This window comes from Anoplophora glabripennis, unplaced genomic scaffold, assembly GCF_000390285.2.
Source record: "Anoplophora glabripennis isolate ALB-LARVAE unplaced genomic scaffold, Agla_2.0 scaffold122, whole genome shotgun sequence".
Classification (NCBI taxonomy): Eukaryota; Metazoa; Arthropoda; class Insecta; order Coleoptera; family Cerambycidae; genus Anoplophora; species Anoplophora glabripennis.
The window spans coordinates 548,822-561,892 of NW_019416406.1; the positions used below are offsets into that span (position 1 = coordinate 548,822).

Genomic DNA, 13,071 nt, shown 5'->3' on the forward strand with positions numbered 1-13,071 from the left:
GCATATTCAGCAAACGTAAATTCCATTACGGCAAATAAAATAAATCCGAGGAATAAAAAAAATAAGGAAAATATGACAAGTTTCGACACACTCTATCGTTAGCTAATAGGCTCAGATAGGTACTGTAATTCTTATTTAAATCAGTAAATGTCAAAAAAACAACTATAGCACTAAAAAACAAAGGGAAAAACAAGTCTAAATAAGTGGCATTTTTTAGATAGGCACAGAAAGAATGCAAATTTTATCGGTTTATTTCTCTTTACGGATGTAATAAAAATCATATTAAACAAAAACAGTTTTTTTTCTCTAAAACAGTTCATTTTATCGATATCAACCAAGTGCACCATTTTTTAGCTTAAGGTTCAAACTATCTAAAAATATTATTTTTGTGTCGTTATCGTACAGGGTGTAAAAAAAATGACATCAGTGTGCTATAGCTGGTCCGTCCCTGGCAAAACAAATAAGCCAAATTGTTTTCGTGGGTCAATTTTGAAAGAGACTTATCTGTTGTCCATCGTATTAAAAAATAGTAAAATTACACAAAGTATTTTAAAGGTTATTAAAAAAAAATCGATTTTCAGGGGCTTCCTTTAGGGACCTGTATCTCCGGGGGGGTGGGGGGGGGGGCTTAGGGAAAATATTTATAGGAACTTGTCATGTCACTTTAACGTCCCCTATTTAAATCCGAGAGATTGCCCACACGTTCTGGGACACCCTGTATACATTGTACATTTTCTTTTCGGTAGGTTTATTTAGGTACTTATTTAATTCTGTATCAGTAGCAGAAAAAAAAAAGATAATCGTTAAACAAATATGCAGTACTCAGTAGTGCTAATGCCATTACCACAGTCTAGATTAATATATTTTTAAATTGTGCCATTATTTTAAATAATATCAACTTTCTTTAAAATTTACAGTAAGAATTAAAGAAAGTTACTATAAAATGTCAAGAGGTCGTTCACTTACCTCTGTTGTACAGCAAGTGTCATTGCCATTGTCGTCCGTTGCTAATATTTCATGTTTTGCTACAATGGTCACAGTCATATTTTACGTTTCTGAAATCACATAAAATACTGAATTAGTTTAGATAAATACGATTAAATTGAATATAATACATTATTAAATTAAATATTACCAGATGTCCTTCTCAGTTCAATAATAGCCCGGTGTTTTTGTAACCAGATGTAACACTGTTACCTCCGTTAATGTTATTCAAGAGTGAAAAGATGATCAAATTGGAAAGTTTTACACAATTTCTCAAATATCAATTTGTTTTATATGTTTATTTTTTTATTTAAACTTCTGAATCTTAACGGTACCTACTATTTATAACATAAATTTTCAACAGATTTGTTCTTATTTTTCTTCAATTAAAAAAAATTCAAAAATGAATAAAATATAAAAATGCATTTTTAGACAATTTCAATATCGAAGTGTATACTACTCTGGAGTAGTTAGTGGTAGTATCTCCTAGTATCTCTACCACTGATTGACATAACTGTTTAGAGGCGTGGGTAAAGAGCTATAATCCCTCTCGGTTCTGCCCCACCCGAGGTCATTTATCCAACTAAGAATATTGGCGAATTGTTTACAAATTTGATAAATTTTGTCTTTATTTTGTTACGATTTGGCTAAGTTTCTTTAATCTACATCAAATTAATATACTTAGAGCTACTTGCATAACCGCAATATTAACTATATCTCAACAATTAAGTCGTTTAAGACATATTAATCTATTTTTTTTTGTTAAAATGATCCAAGAAGTCAATACACATTTTATTATCTACAAATATCAAAACTCACTTTAATTTTTTATTTACAGTTAGTAAAGAACTACAGATCTACTGTAGTGAATTGCATATATAATATATAGGATGTTTTTTAATTTCCATATAATTTTGGATGTTCAAAATGCAGAATACCCTTTGATTTATAGATACATTAAATGATAAGTGCTATTAACTTCTAGTAACATCAATTTACTAGCTTTGTTTGATTTTCTGTTTATTGTTACAATTACGAAAATAAATTTTTGGCACTTTCTTTTGATTCGGATTTAGAGAAATTCCTAAAAGACACGACATAAACTCGGGAGCATGTTCATATAACTTTTCCCTCAGGGAACTTCATTAATAAGTTGCGGTTAGCTGAAATTTAAAATTAAAAATTGATGGCAACATGACGTTGTTTTTAGGGAAAATAACAGGAGAAGACCTTAAATAACTATATCGAAACGGTCTCATTTACAGATGAAGCAGGTTTTACATGGATGATGTTATCAATTCCCACGACTTGCACTTATGCAATGAGGAAAATCCACACAGAAGCATTCGGAGAAAACATCTATACAGGAAATAATTTTCTTGTATTGGTCCTCGTTCTTATGCAAACAAAAGAAAATACAAGTATAATAGAGTTCATCCTTCTTATAGTTTTGTATATGTATAAGTGACAAAAAGGTGGTCTATCACCGGTGGTCATGGAACTAGCTAGTTCCATGACCACCGAGTTCTCTAGATTTAAATGCAGTAGATTATTCTTTCTGGTAGTACCTTAAAAGTTTTGTAAATTTAACCCAGTACAAAGAACATTGTAACAGTATTACGAATAATGTATGTCGGACGGACAAAGATACAACATCCGTAAGTTTTGAAAATGTATAGAAGTTTAAGTTAACTTTTTGCCCTTTTACCATGTGTCTGGTATAGTGGTAATAAATAAAAATCAGTAGTGTAAATAATTGACCTTATTATTTATCTCACACTTTCCATTCAAAACTTACTATGCATGAAATTAAGTGAAAATGGTATGGTTATTTACCTACTTGTGGCATAGTTTTAGTTTTTTTTTTTATTTTTTGGATATTTTGCCACCAGTGAAAAATTTAAAAATTAATGCGCCCAAGGGAAGTTTAGAAGACGAAAACAGATACTTTTCGAGATATTAACAACTTTTTAAAGAGCGCGATATACAATAATGTGTTTTCGTATTTTGTATTTGTTTGCCTTTTTAAGTGTGAAATTTTTTGGTTAGACAAAACTATTTCATAAAAATAACCCTTGACTGATTCCTTTGGCACAAGGGTTTATTTCACTAATTTTTAATTTTCTTTCACAGGTAGCAACATATCCACAAAGAAATAAAGAAAAAAAACATAACTTTGAAAAAGGTATTAAAAGTCACTGTTACGTTTTCACAGCTATCTTTAGCGAAATTTTTAATTTAATTAAAAATACTGTAAGCTACAAATTAATAAGACATAAATCAGGGGTGTTGAATTAAGCTACCGTGTTATAATTTCCAAATAAAATCTTATACAATTATTGTTAAAAAATGGTGGAGACCTAAAACACTTAAATTGATTGAATTTGAAAATTTAATTCAAGATTTACAAGTAGAAGGGCAAAAAGTTATATGAAATACTGACATTATTTTGATTCCATATACAGGGTGATTCATTAACAATGGGAAAATCGAAAGCTGAAAATACTACACGTGAAATGGTAGCCATTAGCGCAAACATGCCTTATCCGAAAGTTGATAGTTTCGGAAATACAGGGTGTTGAAAGTTAAAATTTTAAATCGTTTTTTGCGATTATTCTGAAAATATGTAGGTTAGGAACTTGAAAATTTGTGAATCTATATTTTTCTAAGCGACGAATAAGATGCATGTTGCAATTTCAGCGTTGCTCATAAACTTACTTTTTACCCTGTATTTCTAACAAGAAACCTGATTCAAAACCTTAAAGAGCAATCATTTTTCCATTAATTATGTACTCTTGTTTCATTTCGGTATCTCGATCCGTTTTCGAGAAAAATAGATTTAACGAACAATATATTTTGATAATATGAGAAATAAAAGCGAAACAAACTAAGTGTTTCTTCATGTTATTACAACAATTAATAATAAAACAAATGAAATACCACTTAATAATGTTTTAAAATAATTGTTCGAAGAATCCACCGTTGTCACTGATACATTTTACACAACGTTTTCTGAGAAATTTTCGAGTTTAAGTCCGAACTTCTGGGTGGCGAAGCAAAAATGCTTCCACGGCTTGAAGAAGTTCTACTTTATTTAAGAGGAGACATGTTCATGTACGACGGAGGTCCACCGTATTTTTCTCGGCTAGTGCGTGCATATTTAGATACATTTTTTCCAAATCGCTGGATTGGCCATGTAAGCATTTTTACTTGGCCACCCAGAAGTCCGGACTTCAATCCTCTTGATTTTTCTTTGTGATCTCGAATGAAAGATATAGTTTACAATTTATTGGTTCGCGTGAAGAGTTGTGGCAAAGAATACAAATCGCTGCCAACGAAGTCAGACGCAATCCCAATATGTTGTTTCAAACTCGAAGATCTCTCAGAAAACGTTGTGTAAAGTGTATCAGTGTCAACGGTGGATTTTTCCAACCATTGATTTAAATAATTATTACGTATTTCATTTGTTTTATTATTAATTGTTGTAATAACATGAAGAAACACTTTGTTTCGCTTTTAATTTTTTGTATTTATCAAAACATAGTGTTCGTTAAATCGATTTTTCTCGAAAACGGATCGAGACACCGTAATGAAACAAGAATACACAATTAATGGAAAAATGATTGCTCTTTCAGGTTTTGAATCAAGTTTCATGTTAGACATACAGGGTAAAAACTTATTAACTAAATTTTCTGTAAAATTGATCGTAAGTGGCGCCCTCTATGAGCAACGTTGAAATTGCACCACGTATCTCATTCATCGCTTAAAAAAATATAGTTTTACAAATTTTCAAGTTCCTAACTTACATATTTTCAGAATAATCGCAAAAAAACGATTTAAAATTTTAACTTTCAACTTTCGGATAAGGCATGTTTGCGCCAATTCACCATTTTACGTGTAGTATCTTCAGCTTCCGATTTTCCCATTATTAATGAATCATCCTGTATATGCTTCCGAGTTTAAGCCGTACTACTCTGTATGTACATACAAACGAGTAATTTTAGTAAAAAATATCTGTAATGTGCAATTATGTAATGACGAACAAATATATTTAAATAAAATGAGAATAATGAATCACCCTGTAAATATAAGTTATTGGAAAAAGTTACCCATTAAAGCTGTTACATAGATATGTACTATTACATATTGCCTCGCATTTGCTCTCCAGTGAGTATACTCTATGTCTATGTAACTAAATTATATAGCAATTTTTCCTTTCTTGCGACAATGAAATTAATAAGACCATGTCCATGGAGAAAAGAAAGTAAGGTTTGTACTACTATTATATTTCTTGCATTATAATGTTATATATAAAATTAAAGAGAAATTTACCCTGGACATGTAACAACTAACTATTAGACAGAAAAGATAGGTAAAGATTTTCTACTTTTTTCTTTCACAGTATAATTTTAAGAAAATCATCTCATTAATTTTTGATACGTATTAAAAAATAAACATCATTGATAAAGATGCAGCTTTGTTTTTCAATTCAGCTTTGTTGTCATTTACTTCAGTTTTGTTGTCATTTACGGGATGTCGCACTACAAACTAACGCAAATAAGATGGAAAACATATACAAGGTGATTCACATTATGTGTAAAAAAATTTCTACAACTCCATAATTATGAAAAATGATAAAATTCGAGATATTATTCGGTTACAAGTATGAAACAGTAAATCAACAGCCACACACAAAAAAAAAATTCGGGACCAGACATGAGTACATAGATTTTGTGTATTTTTTGATGCTGAATCCGAATCCGCAGTCCAAAAACCGATTTACCAGGTCATTTTTAGTAAAACGCTAAAACATCCTCTAAAATAAGATGAAATAGTGGGGATAAGGTAAAACTTTATATCTATCAGTCTATCAACCTACATTTATATATTTGGTAGTATAAAATACATGCATATGGTTTTTTACATTGTTTTTCACTAAAAACAGTCGTGATTTGATCTTAGAGGTGGAATTTACCCCCTCGTAGGGGTGGGTGTCGATTTGATTTGTATATAGATAATTCTTTCTATAATGCTCAAAATATTACTTTAAAATGTTTTCTCAAAGTATTTACATATTGTTGCTTTTCATTATAAAGCTTTATCCTCGGCTTTACCTTATCCTCACTATTTCACCTTATTTTAGAGGATGCTTTAGCGTTTTACTAAAAATGACCTTGTAAATAGGCTCTAGGGCTGCGGATTCAGATTCAGAATAAAAAAATATACAAAATCTATGTACCCATTAACGTCTGTGGTACATAACTTTTTTTGTGTCTGCGTTATTAGTGTTATGTGCACTTTAATAGTCCCATTACATGACCAAAATCGAAAATAATAAATTTATTTATTTTTTTAACTTCAACACCCTGTAATTTATAAATTGTTAATACTTCGACATGGTACATGGACTTACAACGCATTTTTGTTGCTCTACCTTCTCCTATTTTCTTGTACACATCACTTTGAATTAGCCTGCATATACTTTTTTCAATATTTTCTTTTCTGTTGTCAAATAGTTTATTTGAAATACATTCTTAAAATAATAATTCAAGAACAAGCTTTTGCTTGTACTCGATATAAAATTCGTATTTCGTTTTCCTTTCTAAAATTGTTTTTATGTTCTCTCATAAACAGAGATAATTTTCAGAAGTTAATTTTATTTAAAATATCACGTAACGCGAACATAAATCTTAAAATTTCACTTAATTTCCTTGAACTACTCGTACGTTGTGTGCAGGTACTTGACTCAAGACCACGACTAAAGTGAAACTAGTCGCACTGTATATTTTCTTATATTAAGCAAATCATAAGTTTCATAGCAGGAAAGATATTGTTTAAACGAATATTGATTACTGAACAAGAAATCAAAGGTGGAACCCCTGATGCAGCAGAAATATCAAGTGCTTTTTGAATACCCTTCTAGTTACCTACTGATATTTACCTATGTCACAAAATTGTTTTATATACAATTTTGTGCTTTAAATGTTAAAATAGCTGCAAACATGGAAATGAAAAACACATAGGTACCTATTTAATATATTCCGATCATTAAAATAATGTAAATTATAAGAGACAACTATTACGTTAAAATTTGGTCAGCATTGTTATGGAAATGTCGAGTCTTTATTGGTGCCTAGGAAATGTCGGTCTTTGCATCCAAAACATGCGAGCACTTTGCAGTTTTTCAGTTTTTGCATCTGAGACGAGACTTTTGCTTCAAAATACATTTGAATTAGTTGATTTTCCTTCATAATTTTAGCGCAAATATGTTAACTTTCTCATTATTATTTTTTTCTATTATGAAAAATATAAAGCTATATTTGCTTGGCGAATCCTAATACCAACTTTAAAAGAGATACCGCTTTTATTCTCTTGATGGAGCCTTCAATAAAGGTTAGTTAAAAATATCTTTTAATTACTCATTTATGATAAAGATTTGAGATAAGTAAATCAGGTGATTTATGATTAAAGAAAACGAGAAAATTCAATGCCCCGTATCTTAAAATTTTAGGATATATATATTTTTTCTTAAAACAATGTCAGAAATCATCCGCTTTAACATTTTAGTTTGCACTAATTGTAAGTGCGAAGATAATTATTTAATTAATCAATTAAAAGTAACTAAAATATGTGCTACTTCGATTTATAAAATTTTAAAAATCCTGTGTGTAGGCACCTATTAAAGTTGTCTTCAAACATTTGGAAACATACATTTTCTCATGGCTGGAGCTTTTAAACGAATTGCAGGTATGAACTATTTGTACAATTAACATTCGGTAGTAACATTACCTGCTAAAGTAACATCCAAATAGGTATACACGTGAATTAAACAAATTCTGCTGCTCTTTGACGAGTTGATGAAACACATTCACGCGAAGAACCCCGTTCTTTTACAGGTGCTGCACAACTAACTGCCAAACCAAATGCTGTTGGACGCGGGCTCCGCTATTACAACACCGTGAATTGATCTTACGACCTCAATAGCTAGTTAAATTTTCTGTACTGTGATTATTATATTATGTGGTAGTCTTTCTCCTTTAGATGTATATTATTTTACTTATGAAAATACTGAAATCAGTACGTGACATTTAGTAGTTGGACTAGTTGGAAAACATTGAAATATATTGTCATATTGTACCCAGAACAATTTTTTAAGGTAATTAAACAAAATGCTGATAAAAATGATAAATATATGATTATCTAAGTATTTAGAAATGTAGGTACCTAAGTATTGTTTTTCTCTATGCCTTTCATTGTTTTCTGTCTTAGACAGTAGCTGGAGAAAATTATAAATCATATTTTGAAATAAAGCGTAGAACTCATACACCATTTTAATGACAATTTTCATGATGAGAAATTTCGAAAGAAATAAAAAATTAAATTAGGGATTTTGAAAAGAATTGCCCATATATTTCCGTAGTTTTTCGTTATGAAATGAAAGGTACAAACATCAATTTTTTTCATTTTCCTCAATATTTTCATTTTTCTCAATATTTTCATTTTTCTTATGAAAACTTTATAGTTACAGCATTATGAGGTTTGAAAAATAGGATGTTAGCATAAAAGTGAAATTGAAATACCTAGTTATAATTACAACGAAAATTTAATTTTGTCAAAAATTACGTATGAAATTTGTTTACCATGAAACTTCTGTTCTTCATGTGAGCATAAAAATAGCTTGCCTATCATTATCACTGGAGACCAATTTGCTATGGTACTACAATAATCATTACTTCCAAATATCTTGCATACAATATCAGTGTCATAGCTATAAGGTCATGAACGCCCAGTACAAGATTTGAATTTTGCACCCCCAAAACTTATTTTGTAGGAAGAGAACGAATACAATAACTTTAAAGGCGAGTGCGCCCCCTTAACGTTTGCGCCCCTGGTAGCCGCCCCCGTGGCCAGCGCCTAGCTACGACGCTGCAATACAATGTAGGTTGAAAATAATACTTTCAATGTTTATATTCGTCATTGACATAAATCATTTGCCTCAATATAAAGGCATAGAGCAAATTTCAAATCTTTGCCAGCTTCACCAAAAATCAGAAAGGTGTCTGACTAACCTTCTCGAATAATGATCTTTTCAATAACTGCAGTAAATCTGCCCAAAAATAATTAAAATATGCCAGTAATAAACGTTGAAAATATCTTGTTTTCCAGAGCAACGATGACAAAATCAGTACAGACTTGATCTGTTGCAATTTCTCTATGTATATATTATATTATCTTATATTTTCTGAAAGCGGAGGGATATCAAGAAACTATTTTAACAAAAATTATTGAGGAAATAGGACTTTCACATGATGTAAAAATTGGAAAAAATAATTTTGATAACACATGGAATTTTAAGTGAAAGACTTTTATCATCATGCATACCATAAAGATCCCTGTTTGCAAATATTATTTTTTGGAAATTCTTGTACTGACGTCATGAGATATGTTTTTCCCATAAATTTCCCATTTGCCATCATTTTATCTCTTTTGTAAATTTTTGTTTAAATGCTCTGTTTTGGAGAAAAACGACATGTATTGATGTGTTACAAATGTATTAGCGGCCGATGAATGTCAGGAAAAAATAGTGAGGTCTGAAAACGTCCATCTGTCCATCTTGTCAACATAATGACATTAGTTACTATTAATTCTTTGATTCGGCAAATCGAGAAGTAGTAAGTGGTTATTAAGTTTTTAATTTCAGACAATATGGCTAGTAGGGTGACAGTAGTTAATTTGACTTTTGCAGATATGGTAGATATGCATTTAATAACCACTTACTACTTCTCGATTTGCCTAATCAAAGAATTAATAGTAACTAATGTCATTATGTTGACAAGATGGACATTTGTTTTCACAGCTCACTATTTTTTCCTGACATTCATCGGCCGCTAAGACATTTGTAACACATCAATACATGTCGTTTTTCTCCAAAACGGAGCATTTAATCAAAAATTTACAAAAGAGATACAATGATCAGAAGGAAATTTTATGTTTGATATTTCAAGAAAAAGCTGCATAGGCGTACTAAGAAATAATTGGAGGGGCTAAAGGGTACTGCTTCCCTCAGTTACCTCCATTCGCCCTTCGATTTTTTTCACCAAAATTACATGATAAGTATACCGGAATAAGTTAAAAGTACCTACGTGCAAAATTTCAAATGTGTATCTTACAAAACTATGGGATTATTAACAAAAATAGTTTTTTAAAATGTAACTTTAACACCCTGTATATTGAAACAGGGACACAAATAAAAAATGGCATAAGAAAAGTCGCATTATTTTTGTCCAAAGAATATGTGGTTAATGGTACGGCCTTCTATTTTGGGAAACCCTGTCATTTACGTTTATAACCTCTACGTACATTCTCTGCCAGGCACGCCATTATCGCATAAATTTCTGCTTGGAATACGGTAGGGAACTCCCCCAGACTATAGGACTCCATCTGGGTCCGAGTCCATATATTCCTGCACCCGTCCCTCTGGCCATTTTGGAGCCATCTGTAAACCATACTAGGCTCCACCTTTCCAGGGTATTAAACCTTTCCTCCCATTTTGCTTTGATCCTCTTTTCGAGTCTCAAATGGCTTGTGGAAGTGAAACCTTGGAACCATCCTGTCAGATACCATTCCAAAAGAGGTTACCTACTATGTAGATGTGTCCACAATTTCATAATCAAAGATAATTTTTTTTTAAATCAATGTTGCGTGATTCTAGGTCACGTAGGGTAAATCGCTGCTGCTTTTGCTGTTCATGTTGGAACAGCTACAAGCCATAAGCCCGGGAGCCAGCGACCTTTTTTGATGACCAAAATAGCAATAAAAGTTGAAAAATTTTCCTATGCATCATTTGGTATCACTAGTAAGTGAATCGACCCCTAGCTCGCGCACTTCCACGGGGGGGTGTAGTTGCTGCAGCATTCCACACACGTAAAATAATCATTAAAAAAAAACTTATACTGCAAAAGCTGACTTTGTCGACATGTTGATTATGTTAACAAACGAAAAAACGCAATCAGCCGACTTTAGAGTGGGGGGTTATACCTCAGCTTTTCACCTAAAGAAGTCAAAAATATGCGCTATACTCGACGGCCAAAATTATAGTGATTCATCGCTAGCTCTTGGACTAGTAAGGGGGATGAAGCGTGCCGGGAACGAAAATCCATTGGCGTGTCTGCGTAAAAGGCAACAAGATATAGAAAATATTGAAAATACATAATAAAACATAATATCTAATATTTTTTACGGTTTGCTATAACCGGCACTTTGATCAATTTTAATTATTACAGCATTTTAAAACGTCCCAGTTGTGTTTTTTTAATTTATAAATTTATTATAGCCATGGAATTATACCCCTCGTCTACGCTTATGCTATGACGTTTCTCAGGTCGGGCAAATCAAGTCCGTTTACACCCACTAAAAAAGCATTTCCCTATTCCCTACCAAGTGCAAAAGACAGAGATAAAATATAGATTGACGTTCAGTGTAACTCAGTCTATACACGATTATAGATTCTACCGATGTGCATGGCGAGCGGCACAAAGATAAATAATATTGAACCGTATAGAAATCATTTTATATTTTATACGCATTATGGTAATAGTGTTTTTATATTATGTATTAGTCACTCTTTATAATTTCGGCCGCCGAGTATAGGTAAACTGATACCGCAAAAGCTGAAATTTGGTAAAGTAATAGTCATCTTAATCAGTGAGACGAAAAAAATTTTCCGCTGAAGTTTTTACGGTGTATAAGTGCTCAGCTGTCAAGTTGAAGCACATCGCGCATTTTTTTCATTTAACTTACCAAATTTCAGCTTTTGTGGTGTGACATGTATTATTTTTTCATTTTTTAAGTTTTACTAGTAATTATATAAAAATATACAACTTTTTTCGAATATTTATTTTCAATAAACGTTATGTATGAAAAAATCTATCTATTATCTATTTCAACTTTCGTTTCATTACCCTCAAACTCATGGTCGCTGGAGTCAATGTAGATTCCTGCCAGTTCTTCCCCATTATATGTAAATATACACGGTGTTTGTAAATAAGTGCGAAATATTTTAAGGGGTGGTTGCCGATGTTATTCTGTGAAAAAAAACCATATAAATGTAGGTCGAAATATCCTTCGTTTTCAAGATAGTGTTTTTTATTTCAAAGAGTTTTAGACATATTGACTTCAAATTTGATGGTTGTATTTTATTTAGAAATATTGACAGCAACCTACTAGATAATGTATCAATAGAAATTCAAGATACACAACTTACAATAAAATATTGTTTTATTTTTTTTCTCAAAACGGTACATCCTATGATAAAAATTGAAGACAAATTTCATTCAGAATTGATGGCGGCTTTCTAAAAAATATCAAAATGGGAAAATATCAGTGGCGTGTCATTTTTGTTTATTAAAAAAGGTTGTGGCATTCTTACACGAACATCACTGGTGCAAGTAGAAATATGTAGATCACCCTAAAAAAAACACATTTATCCCTCCAAAGCGTTTTACAAATTTCGAGTCAATATCTTTAAAAGTTTGAAAGAATAAAAATAAATAAAAAAATTAAATTTAAACACTGTATCTCGGAAAGGAAGCATATTTAGACCTACATTTATATGAAATTTTTTCACGAAATAACTTCGGCAACCATCCCCTAAAATATTTTGCACTTATTTACAAACACCCTGTATAATAATGATAATTATTAAAATTATATTAATAAAACTTTAACTATAAAAAATAATTACACATGGTATGAATTTTTTAAAATATTTTTAATTGTATTTTAATGTAAATGAAGTAATAAAAAATTTACACCCAAAAAATGCTCAGCTTTATATTTAGTGAAGGAAAAGTGCTCAGCTTATAGTCAAAGACATCACGCGCTCGCGCGCATAATGATGTGCTGCACCTTCAACTCGTCAGCTGAGCAATTATAAACCATAAAAACTTCAGCGGACAATTTTTTTCGTATAACTTATTAAGATGACCATTACTTTACCAAATTTCAGCTTTAGCAGTATCAGTTTACCAAGTGCATATTTTTTACTTATTTTTATTTATTTATTTATTTATTTATTTATTTATACTG

At 31.2% G+C, this 13,071-nt stretch overlaps 1 protein-coding gene across 1 annotated transcript in view; it reads right to left on the minus strand.

The window, feature by feature from the left end:
- LOC108907898 (progestin and adipoQ receptor family member 3) overlaps positions 1-7,873 on the minus strand; it is a 58,097-nt gene extending 50,224 nt beyond the window's left edge. Inside the window, exons 1-2 of the mRNA XM_018711737.1 lie at positions 7,774-7,873; positions 967-1,055 (exon numbers count right to left, since the gene is read on the minus strand). Coding sequence (XP_018567253.1) covers positions 967-1,044 — 78 coding nt within the window. The 5' untranslated portion in view covers positions 1,045-1,055; positions 7,774-7,873. The remainder of the gene's footprint in view (positions 1-966; positions 1,056-7,773) is intronic.
- Positions 7,874-13,071: the final 5,198 nt, after the last annotated feature.